The 24,339-nt window shown below is 41.7% G+C and overlaps 1 protein-coding gene across 1 annotated transcript; it reads right to left on the reverse strand.

Annotated features, from left to right (window-relative positions):
* Positions 1-1,910: 1,910 nt before the first annotated feature.
* eea1 (early endosome antigen 1) lies at positions 1,911-23,648 on the reverse strand. The gene is given in 29 exon segments (XM_034685910.1): positions 1,911-4,569; positions 4,662-4,760; positions 4,846-4,966; positions 7,512-7,750; positions 7,847-8,032; positions 8,420-8,551; positions 8,647-8,832; positions 8,932-9,051; positions 9,174-9,470; positions 9,560-9,890; positions 10,017-10,156; positions 10,243-10,398; positions 10,540-10,586; positions 10,589-10,652; positions 10,743-10,943; positions 11,077-11,280; positions 11,378-11,497; positions 12,239-12,388; positions 12,526-12,864; positions 16,018-16,134; positions 16,921-17,076; positions 17,399-17,520; positions 17,787-17,891; positions 17,979-18,009; positions 18,139-18,204; positions 18,404-18,458; positions 18,533-18,645; positions 18,782-18,859; positions 23,469-23,648. Coding segments are annotated over 29 exon segments (4,122 nt in total). The 5' UTR covers positions 23,493-23,648; the 3' UTR covers positions 1,911-4,446.
* Positions 23,649-24,339: the final 691 nt, after the last annotated feature.

Raw genomic sequence — 24,339 nt, forward strand, 5'->3', positions numbered from 1 at the left:
TTGTTTTTTTAAAAGAAAAAAACGTGCTTTCTCTATGCAGTTATTACCTGAAGATTAAATAGTGCATAAGACAATTGATCAAATCATTAACCTCTTACAGTAAGCTTTAGATCAGATGACATGCTTCATAAGCGGATTGCTCAGGTGTTTTAAATTTTACAACAATAAGGAGTACAAGTTATTTTAAGTGTTATCTGAACTTGTGTTTTGTGAAAATCTCTGCTGCAATATCAGCTCATTTGGATGTGATTTTTTTATGATCAAAACCTCCTAAATAAATGTAAAGAAAATGCAATGTGAAGAAAAAAAATACCAAAAAATAAGATTCATTTGCTTGAAATCCGATTGAAAGGGTTGCTCAGTGATTCTATATTTCACACAAGCATTTTTATATCTAGAGAAATGAAGACTTTTCTGTCATATTTAGTAGAAACATTTAAAGCTGCTGTGAGGAACTTTTGATTTATATCAATTTTGGCACCCCATTGTGGACAAAGTGATACCTCTTATCTCTTGTTCTGTACATGCAAAAGTAGTGTTTTCAACAAAAACCTCACCTGAGGGGTATACTACGAAGCCGGATTTGCGGTTATCGAGGTAACTTCAGGGTTAACTCTGGATTTTCTGTACTACGAAGGTGGTTCACCCCTTACCAGGGTAGATAACCATGGTTACTCATGCTGAACTCCTAACCTACTCTGGAGAAGGTTATGCTCAAGATCAGAGATCAGTTTGGAGAAAACTCCTCCCGCTGACCAATCCGCTCACTCGATCTCGGAGCTCTGTGAGCTGTTGGCGAGGGGAGGGGAGAGAACTGCGGTCAAGCCCGCAGTGGAGAAGAGACGGGCAGGACACTTTGTCTACCTGTATGATTTTAAATATAAAATACTGATGACAGTTATTGATTATCTTTCCTGACATCATACTTAAACAGAGTCTGAAGTCAGATTATTCAGATGAAATTATTTTACTACATTAAATATAAAACTGCGCGTGCTTATCACTTTGAATCATGTTCTCATTTGTATTAGTCCTTTAACCACAGTGCTCAGTTTGATACCGTCAGGGCTGCAGCTGAAATATTACGTCTAAAACTTACACACGACACCAGATTCAATCAGAGAGAGAGATCACGGTCAGGGAACAAACAGTTATTATAGTCAGATATATCTGCACTAAATGATGAGAAATAAGACGTAATTTGCGTATTCAAACAGTTTTTGTCTTATCTCTCAGTTCTTTCTTCATGTTTCAAACACAGCTGTGTTGAAGTTAATCTGGATTATGTGTTTAACTTCTTCATATTTTTCTAATATCAGTGCAGTGTTTGAAATTCATGTGGATGTGCTGACGGCAGACTGTCCGTGCCTGTGATTGGTCACATGGCCTTCTCTGCACGTGCTCGGGGAAATTCTGGATTGACTCAACATTGATAACCAGCTTCGTGTGACAGTTTAGCACGATCTCCTTTGTCAGGTTCAGTGAAGCCGGATCAGGAGAGGATATCTCGGATATGCTGAACTCGCTTCGTAGTATACCCCTCTGCTGTCTTTAATCAGCCAGATTTATCACTCAATGTGATTATTTGCCATGAAAACAGCAGAAAAAGGGTGTTTATAAATCCAAATGTCAATCATGTGGTCTGACACCTACCCCCTCAGAGTGGTTTGAGGCATCAAAAATGACAACAGAGAAGGTATCAGTGTTGTTGTTTATGGTTTCGTTTGCTTTTGAAGGTCATAAAGAGGCATCAGTGTTGGTTTCAGTCTGTTTCTCAGCTGGTGAAAAACTCCTTTTAGTGCCTTTAATACAAAATGCATTTTTTTTTCATTTTTCAGAGTTTTCGGGAATTTCACATTCAGAAGCTTCTGAAGCGGATTCTTACAGCCCAAAAACAAACACACAAAAAATAGAAACATACTGTAGATTTTATTCAGGTTTCATAATGATGAATTAGAAAAATCAACAGGTGCATGTGAACATGACGTACATTATATCTCTCTCAGTTTGCCCTGACTGGTAATACACAGTGTGTCACCGCTCAGAGTGAGCAGTGACCTACAAGACGTTGGCCTAAGGCACACCTTCACAACCATCACGTGTGACGACTCTAAACATGAAGAAAATGTGTGTGTGTGTGTGTGTGTGAGAGAGCCGCAGGCCAGTAAAGTCATCATGCATGATAACTGACAGCAACGCAAAGCAAGCCACAGTTCAGTGTTTACACATCTGTGCTGCTAATTTGTTAAAAAACTAAGTAAGACACTGATGAGTTCACATCATGTTTTTACATCCACGAGTGTTAGATAATTCATTTTCCTCTTAAATTACAAACATTTACAAAGATAATTATGACAGCCTTAGTATTAATGAGCATGTACGTACATCAGGGCTAGAAATGCAGAAGCCTGTATAAAGTTGGTGGTCTAACTTGTGTGGCTGGGATGAGATCAGAATACGATAAGGTGCAGATCATCTCTCTTTAGTTTGAAGGGACTGTACAGTTTGACAGATAAATCATGAACCTCTCGATCAAATGCAAGCAATGACACAACAATTGAGATCAAAGATTTAGAAATAGTGCTTTTCCTGTGCCAATCTGAGGTAGACAACAAAAACAATGCAACACAAAAAGAGACAGGTGTTCTCCAGAGCTTTAAACTGAGATGGACGATGTTTTATAACAAGCATAACAGCTTTAAGCTAATTTGGTAAACCAGAGTATGAAACAAGCTGAGTGTTGCAAAATGCCAGCGCTGACATCTGGCTTACAGTGTTTTTCTGCCCGCTCCAGACTTCAAACTATTAAGAAGATCTGATCAATATCTGACATCATTTATAAATTATACAAAGCAGAAATGTACTTGAACAGCGCCCTCAGTAGCAGACAGGCTGGACAGAGAACCGTTATTCAGAGCTGCGCTTGAACGCAGCATCGACATTCCGGAGCAACGTGCCAGAGAGACACTGAGGGTTCTGAGCAGCTGTCACTTGCACAGCAGCCAAACACAGCAGGCCTGAACACTTAAAACACACACACACACACACTCTGTTACTGCACTGGTACACACAGCCACAGTTATTGCTTTAAGCAGAACACACACACACACACACACACACACACGCACGCACACACACGCACGCACGCACACACACACACACACACACACACAAACACACACACAAACACACACAGATCCAGCAGTCCTCAGTGCTGTTGATTTGAAAAAAAAAGCAGCAGGAAACAAATAAAAATGTACATGCAGGCACCTTCAATGACTGCATTACTGTTCTGCAGAAAGCACCACAATTTGTAAAAATAAACACACAAAGAGAAACATGGCACGGCAAAAAAAAAAAGACTGTACATAGAAGACTCTGATCATCATAATACATACTTCTTTCAAGATAAAATGTCAGACACTGATTTAAAAACTCAAAGCTTTCAACGAAAGGCTAAGAAAAATACTGAAACATGAAATAAAGTCAGGGTTTTCATCTCAGCTGGATCCTCGCTGCAGACATTCTTTGGTCATGAAATAGGATGAAAACGTTTAACAAACGTGCTGCCACACAAAGGAAACATGTAGAAACCAATGATGTCATGGTTCTCTTTAGTTTTGTACATAAATACGCTGGTTTGTATTTCAAACTGATTTGGCGAGGGCAGTTTTTTTTCAATATTTCATTTTTAATACAAAAAATGATAGAGTTGTTGAACCTAAACTTTTGCTGCACTACACAGAGAAACACATAAGGTAAAAAGAAACTAGTGCTCTCCATCAATGGATTTATTGACTCATGTCTTCATGACATCCTGATCAGATACATAAATATAAGAAGTGTTGGACTCCTGTTCTCACATGTTCAGTTTAACACTTATTTAAATACAGTTTTTCGGTGAAACTGGATAAAAATACATCTGAATTTAAATGTTTTCTCAGTTAATCTCAGGTAATTTAAAAAAACAGTTACCTGCATGTACCTTTGTAGGGCAGCAGTGAATTTCCACATCACTGACCTTTCACCTTCTCTCAATGATGACAAACATTTATAACAAAGAAATGACCACCTTGCTAACGATGCCAAAACAACAGTGGAGATGTGAACTTAAAAGAGACAGGTGTTGTTTTAGTTCTCACTGTCTCCGCTCTCTGGCAGTCCACAGGAGTAGCAAAGGCACAAAAACAGATAGAGACAAATCCCAACCAATCCCACCACATTCCCAACACTCAGCTCTGGTGCATCTTACTTCGAACCAGTTATACCCCTCCACACCAGAACCAGACGTCACATGATGCAGGTGGGAGTGTTTACACGGGGTCTGTCCTTTATAGTGCACATTTAATATGACAAAGACGCCGCCTTCTGCCTGCTGGAGGAGGAAGAAGAGGGAAGAGGGGGATGTTTGAAGGGGGAGGGAGGAAAAGGGATGAGAGATGGGAATCAGCCTACGAGCTCATCATAGCATGTCTCACAGACACGGACCGGCTTTTTAGAGGACGGCGTGAGGGCGTTTTTTGCCGAACACTCGGCGCAGAAAATGTTTCCACAATGTCTGCAATGGTGCTGGATGTTCACAGAGGAGAGAGAGAAGGTTCAGTGTCAGACAAGTCAATGTGAGTTCTCCACCTGTGGGAATCAATTTTCAGATAGCTTACCTTCCTGATTGTGACAGAGAAGCCTTTCCCACAGGCCATGCAGTTCTGCACTTCGTGATCCTCGGCCCACTTCCTGGTGAGGGACTGGGACTGTTTGATCTAAAAGGAGCAGCAGCAGGAGTTACAATCAGAGTATCTGCTATTCAAAAGTTTTCTTCCGTACAGCAAGTGTTTGATTATTGACCTGGAGTGACTGGTTCTCTCGGCCCAGCTCCTGCATGGCTGCTGTCGTGTCGTCCACCTTCCTCCTCAGCTCCACCACCTTGGCCTGCAGTTTCTCTATTTCACCTTCTCCCTTTACACACCTGAAACACAACCACAGAGCACCGATCAAGATTTTTGTGCACGTTTCTTAGCAACTCATGACCATCCTGTACCACTTGGGCTGCGTAAAAGGTTTGTTAAATAATACTTTGAATACACAGCAATCAGGAGAAATCACAATTTGATCTCCACGGCTATTCTTACTGAGCACAGCACTCTGTTGTTAACAAGAGTGTTCGCCTAATTTAAAAGTAATTTTGTCTGATTATACTGCACCCATTCACTGAAGCCTTGAGGGAGGACAAGCACATTCTGGACATTGAATGTGTAGCCTTTCAAATAACCTTGTTATTCTGTTTGTACACATGTGTTGAAACATGCACTCATGCGCACAGCCTCACATGTTTCATAAAATGCATGAAAAGCATTGTATGTGTGGGAGCTATTTGTTTATCTTTTGTATTAAATTCTTTATTTAGTTTAGAATTGATAAGTAGTATTAGTTGTTAGATTTATCTAAACTTTTGTTTTCATAACTTATTTAAGTTAGTACTGTAAGTAAGTACATACTGATTTGGCCAAAATTCAGTATGTAGTAAGCAGTAAGTGAACAGGAGCAAAATCTGCAGTATGCCAAAACTCCCCAGATGTCTACTGATTCAGGAAAATTTCACAGTATGCATCAGACCAGTCTGCCTCGCGTACTGTTTCCCACAATGCACAGTGCTCGTTCCGCTTTTTATTTCTCTTCTTTTTTTGACAGGGGGGAACTCAGTTTTTATGTGCTGTGACAATTATTAAATTACATATAAACCACTTCCTAACTTTTTAAATCATAAGTGATGCTAAAGAATCAGTTTCTCTATCAGCCTGGCCGTTGTTTACTTCCACATTCCGAAACCGGAAATTCAGTGATGTCTGACCCAGCGTGCTGCAACACAGATTGAACAAAACAGTCAGACAACATAATGAATTCAAACGTAGTATGTAGATGGCAGTACATGCTACCTACTGCATTAGTAGGTAGTATGTAGCAGGCCATTTCGAAAATAGCCTATGACTTTAAAAAAATATGAAGATGCTAAACACAAACTCCAGACTTCAATCAACAGAGCTGGAGCTGAAACATGCAGGAAGAGGGCAGAACAAAACAGCCTCAGTATCATTAGTTTATGATGGATCTAACAATGATAACTTCTATGTAACTTCTGAACTCTCCGGATTAGTTCACAGACCTCTGTGATAAAGAGATCTGATTGGTCAGCAGGCAGTGTTCTCTTCAGGTTGATCCGTTACATAGAAATCATTGCAGTGATCTAACCCAGTGAGGAGAGAAACACTTTCATAGAGCAGACCACCAGTCAGCATTGCTATTGTCTACAGGTGGTCCAAAATGCAGCCGCCCACCTGCAGACTGGAAGGAAACGGCGGGATCACATCAGTCCTGTCCTTGCACCATTGCATTGGTTGCCTGTTAACTTTAGGATCCAGTTCAAGGTTTTATTAATTGTTTTTAAGTGTTTAAATGGTCTTGCATCGTCTTATTTATCAGACCTTGTACAGCCTCACAGTACTTCCAGAGCACTTAGGTCATCAAACCAGCTGTTCCTAGCAGTACCTCAGTCCAGACTCTCTACTCGTGGGGACAGAGCCTTCTCAGTGGTGGCCCCAAAGCTTTGGAACAGCCTACCTTTCCAGGTTAGAGCTGCACAGTCTGTTGAGCACTTTAAAACACTACTGAAAACTCATCTTTGCTCCTTGGCATTCAGTCCCAGCTAAGCAAGAATCCTTGGCTTTTTACTTTTTTACTCTTTTTATGTCCTAAATTGAGCTCTTACTATTCTTTTATTGTTTTTATTTATTATTATATTTGTGTATGATTATATTGTATCTTAATAACTGTACAGCAGTACTTTGGTCGCCTGAGGTTTTTAAATGTGCTTTATAAATAAAGCTTGACTTGACTTGACTTCTTTGTATGTAAGGTATCATGATGACATTTTTATGATTTGGGGTATCATGAATGGAAATTCATTGACTTTCTTGAAGTGAAAACAAATTGTATATAAACATGCTGAGTCAAATTAATGTAGTCATCCCTTCTGCTTCTTCGGGTTTGTTCTTGTTTAGCGAATCTAAAACCTCCCCTCTCCTCTTTGTGACTGCTAAGATGACTCATGCAGAAGCCTTAATTATAGCACAATTCATAATTAATTAACGTGATAGTTTAATTAGAATTTGTTATGCTGTAGGAGATTAAGTTTTTGAAAAATTGATACTATAAATGAGTAAATTTGAGGTTGTAGGACAGATGTTGATGAAACTCCCCTGAAGCCACAATCAGCAGCTCTTGGTGATGGATTGTGAGAAGGAGAGGCAGTTCAAATGAAAGAAACTTTTATAAATGAGTTTAATTTCTACAAAAAGGGTTGTTTGATGGTGTTAGGATGTAATAAAAGACATTCCAGCAATTATAACTGTTGTTTTTTTTTCCTGAGCTAGAGTAAAGTCCTGTTTGAAAGCAGTTTCTCACATTCACTTGGTGATAACTCGTGACTCATGACTCTAAGGTTCTCATGTTCTCACCTTTCCAGGAGAGCCCGCCTCTCGTCCTGGTTATTCTGCACAGTGGCCTCCAGCACAGCAATCTCTCCCCTCAGCTCGTCCGTCTGCTTCTCCAGCTCACCCACTCTCCGCTGGCTGCCCTGCCACTCTCTCTTCAGCGTGGCCACATTTTCATTCAGAGCCGTCACCTGCACGCCCAGCTTAGCCTCCAGCTCCTCCCCGCGCTTCACCTGCTCCTCTCTGGATTGCCTCTCTGCCAACTTTGGAAAGAAGCATTCATCATGTCACACAATAAATCAGACCAGGGAGAGGGTGCTATGTACTTGCACTGATTAGGAATGAAATGGTGAGCCTACCAACTCATCCTCCACATGTTTTGTTTTGGCGATGAGCTGCTCCTCTCTCTGGCTGATGCTGTCCCTGGTGGCCTGGTGGCCTTTCTTCTCCTGCTCGATGCTCTTCTGTGCTCCCTCCACTTGACCCTGCAGCTCCAGCTTCTGTTGGATTAACAGCTGTTTGGCTTCCCGCAGTTCACCCAGCTCCTGAAAAAGCAATACACATGTAGTTTGATTCAAATATATACTTGTATATACACTTCCAGGAAAGAAGCAGTAACTCTTAGCTAAAGTTTAGTTTACCAGCTTTGAGCTTGCTCTGACAATCAATTTTAAGATGCTTTAAAGGTCGGAAAACTCAGGCTAACGTCAAATTCCCAGCTATGACTGAAGCATGTGACCCAGATGACCTTCAGTTTCTCTGACTTAAGCAGTTTACATAAGACACAGGCATGAGAAGCAGGTTATTAGACATGAAATGGTGGTCATTAGCTGGAGCTCTAACACTCCTTTGGTATAATCCAGCCGGTCTGATCCTCTTTAAATCAACACAAATACATTGTTAGCTTTAGCTCCTTATGAAAAGTGACTGACCTTCTCGCCTTTCTCCGTTAGTGCTTTTAAATCCGATGTCAGTTTGGTGTTATTCTTTTCCAGAACACTCTTGGCTTTGTTCAGCTCCTCCACTTTACTCTTCTCCTTCTCCAGCACCTCCTTTGCTTGACCCTTGTGAAGGAAGCACAAGTAATTCATGATGCACTCAATCCCATCAAGTCATGCATGTTTGTGTCTTTGTGTGATAAACATATTTTTGTTCAAACCTGTTGCTTCTGCTGTTCCTTCAGAGTTTGTTCCTGCTGCTGAAGCTTCTGGTCCCGTTTAGCCAGCTCCTGCTTCAGTGATCCCCGGCTCGTCTGCAGTTCCTGGATCTGAGCCTCCAAGCTGGTCTGATGGGTCCGGTTGGCAGCCAGCTCCTCCAGTGAGAGCTTCATCTTATCCTCTGATGCCTGCAACCAGAGAGAAGTGAAGAATCAGCCACTGAGGAGGCTCAAGAAAGGCATCCTTTTTAACATCCTCCCTCATCACTCCTTCCTCCATAAAGCTACCTTCAGGTCCTGGCGCAGGGCAGAGACTTCAGACTCCTTGCCGTAGAAGTCAGACTGAAGCTTGGTGAGGCCTTCCTGGCTCTGAGACACCTGCTCCCTCAGCTTACTCTCCTCTTCTGCCTGATGATTCAAGAGTCAAATACAAGCATTCATAAATACATGCAAAATCTAGACGTTAGTAGTTTCCATAAACAAATGTAAGTGTCGTTATTGTGGTCATGAGTCTGTAAAATGCTACTTGCCTTCTTGACATTGACTTCCTTTAACTCTGCCACTTTGCTCTTCAGTTTCTTCACCTCCTCTTCAAAGGACCCCTGAGCTGTCTTAAGTTGCGCCTGCAGCTTCTCCGCCGCGGCCCCCTTCTCTTTCAGCGCCTCCTGCGTCTTTGAGTGCTGCTGCTCCAATGAGGTCAACTGCACTTTTAACTTTTTCTCGACCTCTTTCATCTGCTCCAACTGCTCTTTCGATTCTTTCATTGCCTTCGTGATGGCCTCGTTACTCTTGAGAAGCTCCTGCCTGGCCTTCTCATTGGACTTTTCCTGAGTATTCAAACAGAGGAGTGTCAGCTGTGTTCTGGTGGCAGTTTGTTACTCTGCAGCACACAAAAAAAGGGGTGTTTCTGACCTACCTTTTCCCCCATGGCTGACGTATGCTTCTTCCTCTCTGCGTCCAGTTGACTCTGACTCTCCTTCAGTGCCTTGTTAGCCTTCGTTAGGCTCTCCTGCACGGAGGCCAACTCCTTCCTCTGAGCCTCTTTCTCCTGCTGCGCCTTTTGTAAGTCGGCCTCCAGGCTCTGAGCTTTCTTCTCAAGCTCTGCACGCTTAGCCTTCCCTTCCTGGGTCACCTTGTCCAGATTGACCTTAAGAGCACCTTTGTCCTTCTCGCTGCCCTCCAGCTGCTGCTGAATGTCACTAAGAGCAGCTGATTTTGCTTTTAATTCCTCTTGTAGTGTTGCAGCCCTTAACAGAGTGAATCAATTGATATTGTATAAAGTTATACAGTTGGTGAAATATGAATGTAAATGCAACTACTGTGCATGTTATCTGTACTTCCTTAAAGTAATGTATCAGTACAGTTAATCTTACCCTGCTTTCTCTGTCTCCAACAAGCGGTGCAGCTCCTTGGCTTTCCGTTTGACCTCTGACCCCTCCTTCTGCAGCTTCTGCACTTCCTGCTGCACCTGGTCACGAGTCGCCTGCAACTCCCCAACCTGTGTCTCCAGTTTCTGTCAGATAAGAGCACAAGATTAATTTACTAATGTGTGTGTTAAACCACACTGTCAGGTACTCACAAAGTAAACCCCACACAGACCTTATTGAGCCCCTCCAGCTGCTCTATGCGCTGCTCTGAAGCCATTAGTTTGTCTTTGCACTCCTTCAGACTGCTCTCCAGCTGCGTGCACTGCTTCTGCCTCTCCTTGAGCCTTTGGGCATGCTCCTCCACCTTCTTCTGAGTTTTATTTAGCTCCTGTATGTGACAGAGAGGAATAGGGCAGGATGAGAGGGGGGAAAAGGAGAAAAAGGACACACAGAGGTTAGAGACATGGTGCATTACGAGGAAAAACTGCCCCAAAATTCAAACCCCAGTGGCACAAAAAAAGGCACTGACCTGCTGCTTATCCTGCAGCGCGTGCTGAGACGTCTCCAGGTTGTTCTCAGGTTAGCCTTCTGTGCTGCCTTTGCTGCCTCTGCAGATAGCAGCATCTCTGTCTTTGCTTTCAGCTGGATAGAAACAGCACCAGTTATAATCACTAGGAAAAAAAATTTCATCTTACTGTTGTTATAAACATTGATATGCTTGTTCAGCCTCACCTGAGCGTCCAGCTGGGCTGCTTTCTCTTTGCTGTCTGCCAGCTGGGTGGTGAGTTCAGTGACTGATGTCTCCAGGGTGGTGGCTCGGTCTTGGGCTGAGCGCACCAAGGTCTTCTGCTCCTGGACATGCTTATGTAGGTTATCTTGGGCCTGCTTGTTGCTCTCTGATTGGTTCCTCAGCTTGTCTGTCAGCTGTGCCACCTTTAGGACCCCCACAGATTATTTTGAATGATCCGTGTTAACAATGTAAAATAAATGAATACACTCTTCAGGCTGTGGTAGCTATGAATGAATGGGTTGATATGTGTTTCCGTTGATGCATGTGTGCACTGACCTGTTCTTGTAGTGCGTGGTTTTTCTCTTTCAGCTGGTTGAGCACAGCCGTCTCTCCTTCCCCAGCATGGATCTTGGCACACAGGTCATCCCTCTCAGTTTCCAGCTGGCTCACGATGTCCTTACTCTTCTGGAGCAGAGCCTCCAGATTCTGGATCTTCTGGTCCTTGTCTCCTATCTGACGCAGCACCTGCTCCAGGTCATTCTACAGCGTGGGGGTGGGCCATAAAAACAAGAAGGTCACACGTCATATCAAACTCATGGCAGTTATTCCTTTAAGATGAAAGTAATCTGATCAATACCTGTGCCTCTCTGAGTTTGCCGTTGGTGTTTTGTTGTAGGGCCTGCAGCTCCTGGTGCTGCTGCTTGGCTTTCTCCAGCTGGTGCTGTAGGTCTGTATTCTTGCTGGCACTCTCCTTCATCTGAGAGAGCAAAACACAGACAGACTTTAAGTTCTCTTCCTTTATTGACCAACATAATGCATTTTTAATCCTGTTTTCTTTGGTGCATCTTACATTTTTTAACCTTCCTGTTATGTTCATTTCTCTGGAACAGCAATAATGTTCCTGGGTCAATTTGACCCGGGCATATTAAATTATCCAAAAGTGTCAAAACCCCAAGAAATCCCAATACACACTTTTTTAATTCTAATTTTTAACTCCATTACTAACCATTTAAATCAAGATTTGGCCCATGGGTGTTCTTTAATTCTCACAGATCATAGTTTAATGAGGATAACTCACTCGTTTTTCATTAAAATTAATGTTAAGATTTTGTTTAATGTACATTGGAAAGCCCTAAATATAAATACAATAGTTTTACATGATATAGATTTTTGTGATGTTGATAAATTAACACGACACCGCTTCTGTCACATGCTGCCCAGATTTTTATGCTGCATTTAGCTGGTTTGGAAGGCATATAATGCCTAAAATAGACTTTAAAAAGGGTCAATTTGACCCACAACATAACAGGAGGGTTAAATGATTTCCACAGTTTTAATCTCACAAGCACCTTCCTTGTTGTGTAATTGCTCTGCTTCTCTATTAGGTAAAAAAAATAAACCGTGCTTATCCTTCAGCTACATTATATCATACAATGCTTGCTTTCACATCTCTCACATTATGAAAACAGATGCTGTCTGTGCTAAATTTCCTCCGTACCTGTTCCTCAGCTCGGGACAGTTTGAGCTGCAGGTCTGCTGCTTGCTGCTCGCGGTCCTTTAGTTTCTCCCCGGAGAGCTGCCTCTGCTCCTTGAGTCGACCCTGAACCTCACCCAGCTGCCTCTCTGCCTCCAGCAGCTTAGAGTGCAGCTAGGAAGAGCACAGAAAGAGAGAGAGAGGGCCTCAGCATACTATTATTCTCTTCCCATGTGGTCTGTTCATCAACTGTTACTTTAATTCAGCCTGATTGCCATTGTCTTGTGTGACCCTCTGACCTCCCGCCTCACCTGTCCGATCTCAGTCTGCTGCTGAGCTCCTTTGTTCTCTTTTTCTTCCCTTTGGTGTTCCAGCTGTTTCCGCTCCACCTTCAGCTCAGCGTGCTTCACCTCCAGCTCCGTAATCTCACCCTTCAGCCTGGCCACCTCCTCTGCCCTCTCTCCGAGCTCCGCCTGCGCCTTCTGCAGAGAGGCCTCGGCCCCTGACGCCCGAGTCTGGAGCTCCTGAACCTCCAGCTCTCTCTCCCTCAGGCTGCCTTGAGCTCCCTTCTTAGCAGCTTTCTCAGCTCCCAGACGCTCCCCCAGTTCCTGATACTCTTTTTCCTTTCGTGCAAGCTTTTCAGACAGGCTCTGTAGGAGGATGAGAGGAAAACATTAGACATATGATGGGGCTGAGAGAGGACTGAGAACCACTGAGCAAAGACATAAACTTGTGGTTTTCTGAAAGATCTCAAGAAATTTGGGTCTCCTGTAAGGGCTTAAGGACAGTTGGACAAGAAATAATTTAAATATCCATTTCTATTTTCCAATATCCATTTGTCTTTTCTAAATTAAAACGGTTAGCATGACAGGAGCTGTACCAGGGCACAAACACCTCCTCCTCATGTGATATGAGTTATGGAAAAGAACAGTCGTCAGCGTCAGGAGTGAAGAGATGCATGGCATTTCCAGGAGAAGGTTAACTACAAAGGTTGGAATAATGTGGCATGTGTGCAGCACTTGCCCCGTAGCTGACAATGCACTTGGCAACAAGGTGATAAAGAACAAAATGTTGTTAATAGAGGAGTGTGCTGCTAACCAGGGACTGTGACAAGGAACCTGAACTTTACAGTCATTCAGTAAATATCTGCAGGTCTACACAGCAGCTGGTCAACGTTAACAAGCCTCAGTGGACTTTTTCATCTTTTTCCACTCCTCTTTTCTTCTCATGGCCTTGTTTCTGTCCTTCTCCTGTTTCTGGGTCTCTCCTTTCTAATCCTGGTGTTACAGACAAATAAAACCTCTATTACTGTTGCCCTGTCTGTCCACAGTCCTGATCCCCTGAGTCTCTTTTCTCTGCTCATACCCGGTATCACCGTGTGGTTCGAGTGATCAGATTTGGCCTCAGGTTAACTTCAAGTACAGGTTAAGGACAAAGTGAGGATGGAGGGATGACTCAGGCCACATTAAAGAGATGGTCTGGGACACATATATCCACACTGGCTGCGTTGCAGTGTGCACACTCATGTCTCACAGCACTGATCATGTGGAGTAACAGACCACCTGCCTCTCTTATCTCACTGATGAAGTGTTTCTCTGGTGTGTCTTGTGAGAATCTATTTTACTTTCCAACATGTGGGGACGTAGGATGTGCATTAAACCTTCTAAAGCACAAGGATGGCCCGTCAACTTAGAAACTAACAAAGAGGAGGAGCGGAGGCTGGCCTTAAGCCTTCATGCAAACAGCTACAGTGCGCCCATCTGAATTAAGAATTAGGCTATACAGACTAAAACCATATCCTGATCCAAGCTGTCAACTATTTTAACTGTGCTGTAAAAATGGGCGTATTAGCATAGGACCCAATGGGGAGCCCTTGGCTGTTGCAACCATAAACTTTTAAAATCCTGTCACCATTTCAGTCCATTACCACATGCTCCTCTCTCCCCCCCCAACCTCCACTTGACACAGCTCTCCCCCTCTGCGCTGCTGCTCTGCATTCATTTCATTTTTTTCGTAACAATTAAATCATCTGAAAGGCTAATGAAAGTGAATGAGGCTCCTTGTTCATTAGCACAATGAGATCTGATCACTGTAGATGCATTAGAGAAGCATCATTTGGCCCAGTGTGATCAGCTGTGCTCAGAGCTGTCCACTTGTAATCAGAAAAGTGAGGACACACGCTAATATCAAGTCTAAATTGCCTCATTGTGTACTCCTTAACACTTTAGTCTCTTTCCTTATGAGGGATCTATTCTGTCTCATGTCTAAGAGTATCCTGGGCATTGGACAGGGGCGACCATCCAGCTCTGTGATCCTTGAAACCTACTTGGCAAAGAGGGCACGGCATGTCTGATGTGGGACAGTTCTGTCCCTGGTTCAGTTACCTGTGATTGTGTTTCACCTCAAGTGTCAGAGCTGGCATGGCAAACATGCCCCCTGCTGGTTTAATTATAGGGCTGTGTGTTTGATTTGGTTTTTTAATCCACATGTCTAAGTTACCACAGACAGCTGGTGACATTAGGGCATGGAGACTGACAGAGGCCTGAGACAGCTTGCTCTGTTTACTTGAGGGACAGCTGACAGGGCTTGTTAACATTAGTATTATAATAGAAATAGAAACTTCTATGAATTGTAATACCGAGTAATATGGGGCACATGGCGTGATAGAGGTAGAGTCATTCAGTAATGTGGGATAGTCACAAGCAGTGTTAATTTTGGCGGCTATTTTAGATTTAGTCTTAGTCTTTAGACGAAAATACCTGTTAGTTTTAGTCACATTTTAGTCTTTTCAGCCCTTTATAGTTTTAGTCTACTTTTAGTCGACAGAAACTTAAAACATTTTAGTCTTTGATTTTTGCCAAAACATCTTCACTCTTTAAATAATTCATGTAGTCGATCAGATATCGGTAACAGGGTTATACAAAGTGTTAAAATCATCAACATTTCACTCCTTTAACAATTTTGCTTGTGTAATATCTTAAGTTAAATAATTCCGCCTGGCCCTGCTAAAATGTCAAAAGAAAACATTCTTGATGTGACCACTGTGACTGTATTTTGATTATCTTGATTCACAGAAAAATGCCATGAAAGGGCTGTATTGCACATTTACCACGGTCCTTGAATGTACCTGCAGTGACAGGTGCACTGGACAGACAGTCAGTTCACAGCACTCAATGAATCTGCATCTTGATGACTAGGAGTTGATCAAAACTTACTAAATGCGTGGTGATGTGGTGATGTTTCACCAAACTGAATTAAATCAAGCTGTAGACGCAGAGGTTTTTACAGTAATGGCGGCAAAAATGGCAAACATCAAATATTACACAGACGTCCCCCGGTTGTGTCTTTGTCACTAACACACACCGAGGGCAATAATCATCAATGAAGATGATGAGAAAGATGCATGGAGGTGAGGAGAGCTGGTTCATAAAGCACATCTGCTGCAGGTAGTGACCAAGCTAACACTGAACCCCTAAAATAATAACTCAGCCTGTCACAGGACCTTATCACTTTTATCTTTAAAGATTAGACGCACAGTGGGGGGAAACATGGATTTTGAATGTCCGACGGTCGGCCACTAATGTTTCCGTCTCGTCATCGTCTCGTCAATAAAATCAAAACATATTTTCGTCACAGTTTTTATTATCAGTGATGGACTTTAGCTCGTCATAGTCTCGTTTTCGTCATTAAAAAATGAATCGTTGAAGAACATTTATCATCATCATTTTGTTAACGAAATTAACACTGGTCACAAGACCATAAGAGTTGTAGTTGTGTATTCCTGATGAAGCATCCTGTGTTACCTGGCTCTGCTGCTGCAGATTATTCAGATTGCTCTGAAGATGGTGGATCTGTTGTGTGTAGACGGCAGCTTCTTGCGGGCCCTTCTCCAACTCTGCTTTTAGCTGGGATATGGTGGTCTGAAATATAGCAGAGCAATATTCAAGTTATTTCTTTTTGAAAAGGAGTCCAAATACAAAAAAACTGAGGCATTACTGTGAAGGAAGGAAAATAAAAACAGAACATGGAGTCACAACAACACTGTACAGCCCACAATAATATGAGGACGCAACATGCTTTGAGAAAGAAAAAAAAAACTCAAATATATTTCAAACTTAGAGGAACTCAAAAAGTGAAAAAGAAATGTAAATAACTTGAGGCCAACTTTTTAAAAGCAACATTTTTTACCTCCAGCTTACGAATCTTGAAGAAAGAGTGGAGAGGGATACAGAATGTGAAGAAGATGAGGGGGAAACAGACACAGAGATACAGACAAAGGTAAGTCTCACGATACAACTACAACAGGCACATCTATGACACAGAGCAAGATGCTGCAGGGGAGAGAATACACCACGGCTGCATTGAGTATAACTTACATAACAGAACTAAACTTGTAAAAAGATGAAAAGTCAAATGTGCAGACAAGTGCAGAAGTAGATGTTTAGGGCCTTGCAGTGCCTAATGGAGCTTTTTTAAATACTCATCTCCTCTTCTCTGAGGATCAATAATGCAGGAAATAAGCCTGAATTATTCACCAAGCATTCATTAAGGAGACTAAGGCAGAAATCTCTGAATCGGTGAGTGTGTTCAGGTGTTTGTAACAAGAAGAATTGAAGGTGGATGAGTAGCAGTCATGTGGGAACCTGCTGAAAAAAGTTCAGGAATCAGCAGACAGCAAAAAAAGTGTGGTTCTTTGTCCCCCTTACCTCTGAGGTAGTGTAATTAGCCTTTAGCTGCTCGTAGTGGTTCTTGAGACGTTCTCCCTCATCCTCCCTCTCGCGAGTCATGCTGTCCATCAGGGTCTGGACCTGCACCAGCTCCTTCTGCAGCACCTCCACATCCTCCACTCCCGGCCGCTGCAGCTAGGGGGCAGAGCGGGTGCAGTGTGTTAGCCAAGTGAGGAGCCATGCATGTTATAAGAGGTTTCATATTTACAAGGTAGTACATGTTTGTCATATCATAAACTAGGTTATAAACATAGAAGCTGTGGCCTCTCATGGCTCTTTTGATAGACTCCAGTCCTGGGATTAAGTTATTTTAATGGTTCTATAACAACATTGAAGGGATTTTCTCGATGAGATCTGCTTTGATTCTTTCACCAAACAGCTCAGAGCCAAACAGATTTCACGGTGCCGATTCAATGGTTTTCGTGTGTGTTTGTGTGTGTGTGTGTGTGTGTAGTACCAGTTCTGTTTGAAGTCTCTCATTCTCCTGCTTCTCTTTCTGGAGCTGTTCGGTCAGTTTGGCCAGCCTCTGGTCAGCAGCCTCCCTCAGGCTCTTCTCCTCATCATAGCGGGACTTTAAATCTGTTGCGCACATTCACAAAGAGGGCATTGAAATATTGAAACAACAAAAACACACATACTTGTTCATTTAGATCTGATTGAATGAAGATGTTATCAGTGGGCTGTAAAATGCATGAATCTTAGCCTGTAGGCTCACAGAAAATGCTAAACAATGCACAATGTATGCAACAAACAACACAATGGATGGATTGAGCTTAACAGTGTTGGAGTAACAGACTTCTTCAGTGTTGTTTAACGTCCTCCCGGTCCCCTCGCCCCACACTAACCTACTATCTCCGTGGCCAGCTGGGCAGCCTTCTGCTCAAACAGGTCTTTCATCTGCTTGATGTTGAACTTCTCGGTCTCAGCTTCATTTAACTTCCTTTCGAGGGCTGATAGAAAGAGCACCACAAGTTAGAAGTCATACTTTTTTGCGGTCTTTTTTTTTTTAGAGGCGTTGTCAAAATAAAGTCCCCCACCTGTGTCTTCTGGGCCCGTCTGCCCATCGTTCTGTGGAACCGAGGGAAAGAGAACAAAATGTACAGTAAGAGTGAGCTATGCCATCATGTCTGATGAAGCAGTTTCAGATTCAGAAAGACATTTAGATCTAATTTCTATTAAATATCTTGAGGGAATTACTTGCTTCAGGTGTCCTTGGACTTTGTCTAACTCCTTCTTGAGCTCACCAGAGAACCACCTTTCCTCCTAATTAGGTACACACACACACACACACACACACACACACACACACACACACACACACACACACACACACACACACACACACACACACACACACACACACACACACACACACACACACACACACACACACACAAATTCAGGTCTTAGTAAGAACTCAGAATCCAAACACCTGTGCTGAGTAGGGAAACACAGCTTATACCTTAAGGGAAACATGCAGGTCTTGAACCTCTTGCCGCAGCATTGTGAGATCCTCCCTAGAAGAAGAATAGAGTGTAAAAATACATTCAGAAAAATGACTGTGAGTGACATTAACATCTCTGTGTCTCACCGAGTGGGGGCCACATGAGCGGGCAGGTCTCCGGTGTCATGGAACAGCTCATAGTGATGGAAAAGCTCCTCGGCAGAGTTGTGAGACTTCATGCACTGAGGACAGATGAAGCCCTGAAAGCAGAAACACACCATCAGTATAAATTATTTGACACTTAGTTATCAAACAGTTTGAATGTTGTGCCTTTTATTTGCAGAGAAGAAGAAAGCCTACAAGTAATCATAGAAGAAAACAAGGTTGGCACTTTACCTCTGATGTCTGGTCATGGTTTAGGTCCGTGCTGGGCTGCTCTGACTCTGCGTTCTGGGAGCCTCCCTTCCCAGGAGTCTGAAGAGGAAGACACACTTGATTAGTGCGAATTTACATATGTGTTGGTTTACTTTAGGGACGCACCAATTGCGAAAATTCCAATTCCAATACTGAATGTTTTGCATTATTACCTCTTTGTAAGTCTTGTGTCTGTTTTTCAAATGTAATCTGTTTTTTTTCTCAGAGACAGTGTAATACTCCCACACTGCTGAGATAGTTTTTCAGGTTTGACCATCATAACAAATCCCACGTGACGTGAGCACACAGCACTGGATGCCCTCCTACGTGAAGCCAGACTTGGACTTCTGCCCAATATAAAGTCTCTTCTGAGAATCTGCAGTTAGGTACACTAGCATGCCATCATTAAATGGATGCAATACAACAGAGGTATATCGGCTAGAAACATTGGCTCATCATGGATCTGTATTTGCAGATGGCTCAAGTTCATCAAAACGGCCAACATCGCTGATAATGGTGTTAAACTGATGCGTCGATGCATCCCTAGTTGACTTTTTGCATTGAAGAAGCCTTTACGTAAAGGAAGGGGGAAGGTTTTTAAACATTTAACCAGATGCGTCACATCTGCACCTCTGACTATATGATTGAAGTCTTTGATTATTCAAAACTAGGAAAGCAGAGATTAACTGGTTTCACTATTAACTGTGTTGTAAAACTTCATGGTTAATTAATTGTAAAGGCTCTGCTAGATTAGTGTTTCTGTTACTCTAAAAAAAAAAGGCCAGTACATAATGCTTGCTGGCTGCAACTTGAACAGAAAGAAAACAAAGTGACACCTGTGCAGAGTTTGTAAAATAAGTTCTTCATGAAAACACTGAGTTCACAACAGGCTGCAGCCAGGTCATACAAATAGCTTGTCATATCAATACTTGTGTTCCAGACCTGGAGATGGCATTGGAAAAAGAATAGGTTTCCAACTCTAGTAGACTATTGAGTGTAAATCTGACCATTCATGAGTCTATAAATGAGATGATACAGCTTAGCCAAACAAGTAAACTTCTCTGTGTGTTTAATGATCAGACTTACATTAATGATCACACTACAATTCAAAATGTGACATTCTTCCAGGAAGTACCAGGCATTTATCATTTTAATGGAGAAAGTGCCCCTTTACAAAAGACGGTTTTATGACAAATTTGTGCTCAAAAATACATCAGAATACAAATAATAATTTTTTTCAAGGTTTGAATCAAGTAAATGTAATTAATCGTTTGTGACACAAGAAAACGTTAAATTAAAAATGATGGTAGAATAGTGGATCTTAAGTCTTAATGAGGACAAAAACTATTGTAGAAAATAAGACAACATTTTTCCATACAATGGCTTTCATCAGAAAATATAGGTAAAGAAGTAAATAATTATATGAAATGTTTGTTAGAGCTTCATGGCAATCATCTGTCCATGTCAACTTAACTTATTTTCCCTTATTTGCAACCTGCTAAAGCTTCATCATGCAAGACTGTGAGTAAAATGTATTTTCTAAGTCCAGCCACAAATCTGGCGAAGGATTCAGGCCACTCACTGACATAAAAAGCACTATTATGACAGCACAAGATTTCTCTGTAATTGGCCCTGTTTTCTCCTCTATACTTCATCTATCTAAGACTTCTGCCTCTTTGCAGAGTAGCATGGCAGCAGCATGATGCTGGAATTAACCCCCATGCTTTATGGTGGCAGTGTTTGTTGTTAACACAAAACAATCTGAATGCTGGCTTCTCCTCTCAGATCATTTAAGGCCATCATGCCTTACTACTCTGGGAAACAGTAGTCCAAAATGTCCTTCATTTGTACAGTACGGTCTTCCCAATGGCCAGCTTTTCAATGCTCCAGATAGGAGTGTTTATGCATGCATTGCCGCACCCCTCAAAGTATTATGTGGTTAACTTTCAAATAGACCATTTATATTAACCTGCACACCCTGTCCTTAGGGATATCTGAGGGGGTGGGCAGCTGTAGGACTGATTAAAAAAAAGAAGCATTATCTTGCAACTAGAAAAACATGGTCTCAATAAAATCAGCTCAGTCCTCAAACATGCAGCACAAACATATCAGTTGGGCATGCAACTAGTGGTCCATTCACAAAATAAGGACTTCCTTGAGCTGGTGGCAGTCTACGTAAATAAGTAGGTGGACACGTGGGTCTGTGGGTTGGGAGAGGGACTTTGAACTGACTCATCTCAGAGCTGTTTGGAGGGCCGACAAACACCACTTTGAAGGCAGGATATGCATTGCATCATGGAGCAATCTCTGACCCAGTTCACACTAACTACATACTCATAAATACTCACTATATAAAAGTGTACAATTATTTACTAGGTTTGGTTGAACACAGTAGAATGAGTTAACATCAGTTGGTTAATGTTGGTATATTTGAGCTCACCAGTCAGCAGGGTATCTACAATTTGTAAGGCTATAGTTTCAAAAATGTAAAAATCCCCTTTTATAGGTACTGTAAAATATAATCAAATCCTGGTCATTTTTCTAAAGGTAGCTCTAACAGGACTGTACAGTATACCCCACCCAATGCTTTTGTAATATGGACTTCAGTTTGAGAACTATATACATTTTCATTTCATTTATTTGTTTATTTAGTTGGGACAATGCACATTGATCAACATTAATGCATTGAGCATCAATGTAAATGCACCGGACTAAGCACAGATGCTAAATTTCATCCGTAGTCCCAAGGCAGGTACCTACACAACACAGCTACAAATCATACGATAAACAATTACAAAACACAGGCAGACAAATCAAGACTAACAAAACACAGGCAGACAAATCAAGACTAACACAACACAGGCAGACAAATCAAGACTAACACAACACAGGCAGACAATATCAAGACTAACAAAACACAGGCAGACAAATCAAGACTAACACAACACAGGCAGACAAATCAAGACTAACACAACACAGGCAGACAATATCAAGACTAACAAAACACAGGCAGACAAATCAAGACTAACACAACACAGGCAGACAATATCAAGACTAACGCAACACAGGCAGACAAATCAAGACTAACAAAACACATGCAGACAATATCAAGACAGACAAAACACAGGCAGACAAAATCAAGACTAATAAAACACAGGCAGACAAAATCAAGACTAATAAAACACAGGCAGACAAATAAAGACTAATAAAACACAGGCAGACAAATCAAGACTAATAAAACACAGGCAGACAAAATCAAGACTAAAAAACACAGCCAGACAAATCAAGACTAACAAAACACAAGCAGACAAAATCAAGACTAACAAAACACAGGCAGACAAATCAAGACTAACAAAACACAGGCAGACAAATAAAGACTATAGAACACAGGCAGACAAAATCAAGACTAACAAAACACAGGCAGACAAATCAAGACTAACAAAACACAGGCAGACAAATAAAGACTATAGAACACAGGCAGACAATATCAAGACTAATAAAACACAGGCAGACAATATCAAAACTGAGTTGTTGTCACAGTTTCTGATGTGTGATGGTAACTTGTTCCAGGAATGTGTTCCTCTTACAGATACCACCATCTGACTGAATTTAGTCCTACACCCAGGTACACTACTGTCTCCGTTGGTTAGAGCTCCAGCTTCCGTCCATCATTGTTTTTTTCTGAATGTACTTTTTTTTCTACACAAAAGGCAGTGGTTCCAAAATGTCTTCAAATAAAGAATGACTGTGCTTTGAAAAGTGTGTCCTTATATTAATCCCTCCCAATGCCTCTGTTATTACATACACTGCGTGAATACTTAACAAGCTACTGCAGTGGTCTGCTGTTGTTTGGAGTAAAACGGGAACAGAACAGGCGGTAATATAGCATTTAATTTCGCTTTCCCTTTCTGACAGCTTACAGTAAAATGTCAATCTGATAAATCCTCATATAAATGAAAGCATTAAATGTTGGATCGGCTAGGACTTCAAAGTGTACACAATGATGCAGTTATCGTTAGCAATGCCCCATGGTAAATGTAGTCCTATTTTGAGCTAATCGAGTGGGTTACCTTTGCTACCACCACCACTGGTTCTTTTAATGACAAGCCATCGATGTATCTACATATATTGTTCAACGTGTGTGTTTGGACAAGCTCACAGATGTAAATAATGTTGCGGTCAGGCAGCTGACACTGGACTTCCTGACGGTCAACCTGTGGCTAACGTCAGCTTTAGCATGTGATGACTGGACGATGAATTACTAAACCGCTATAGCTAAATGATTCAGCTTCCTGGCAGGTAACTAGACAAGGAGTGACTTACTTCACTAGCCTTGACAAGGTTAGCCAGTCAGTGTACCACTACATTGTACAGACAGACATTATGTTAGCTTGCTACATCTCTGTCAACACTAGCATCAATCAACAGAACCAAGTTAGCATTTTGAGTGGGCGCTTGATATGATCACTGCAGCTGGACGAGAAGGCGGGGGTTATTCTGAATCAACGAACTCTCGTTACATAGAGAAAGCCCACCCACCCGTGACACCCTGGGTTTTAAAAGGTGCGCTCCCACCGAGAAAACACATAGGCCTGTAACTACAAAGCCAAACGACTCGTTCTAAACCACAAAAGCCAACATGGTTGATTATACGGCAACATAAGCTTACCATCTGAAGTATCCGTCTCAGCATGGCCTCGACTGTGTTTGTCCGGTCAATAAATCCGATCAGGGAAAGTTTACGTCGCTGTACAATGAACACCTGACCAGGCTCAGGCGGCGGCGGCGGATGGGCGGGTCATGTAGGGATGGTGAAAGCAGGGCACACAGCTCGGCTACATTCAAGACTGGAAGACAGTCGCCCACATATCCTGCAGGCTGGATCAATTATATTAAGAAATAATACAAATAACGAATAATTATTATTGATTTTAAAGTGATATATAACGACATGATGTTCACAGTACAGGACTGAAGAAGGGGTTTGATAATCACTGGGGGAAGGATTACTTGTATCAGTATTTTGATGTGTATCTGTTTACCACGGAGGAGGATGAGGGCCACTGAAGAAATATTAATAATTCAGGTTAAAACATTTTTTAATTATTATTCTGAGAAAAAAGTCAGAATTCTAAGATTAAAATCAGAATTCTGAGATTAAATAAGAACTGAGAAAAAAGACAGAAACCGAGATTATAGTCAGAATTCTGAGATTAAAATCAGAACTGAAAAAAAAGTCAGAATTCTCAGATTTAAATCAGTCAGAATTCTCAGATTTAAATCAGAACTGAAAAAAAAGTCAGAATTCTCAGATTTAAATCAGTCAGAATTCTCAGATTTAAATCAGAATTAAAAAAAAAAAGTCAGAATTCCGAGATTAAAGTCATAATTCTCAGATGAATAATAATTTCTTTTTAAATTGACCTTTATTTCAAGTATTTTTTTTTTTTAGTGGCCCTAATCTCCTTCTGTAGTTTACAGGTATGTGGGAGTAATAGACATGTAAAATTACAAGTGTATGTTTTTCTATGTATGCTTAT

The sequence above is a fragment of the Notolabrus celidotus genome, chromosome 6, assembly GCF_009762535.1.
Source record: "Notolabrus celidotus isolate fNotCel1 chromosome 6, fNotCel1.pri, whole genome shotgun sequence".
Lineage (NCBI taxonomy): Eukaryota > Metazoa > Chordata > Actinopteri > Labriformes > Labridae > Notolabrus > Notolabrus celidotus.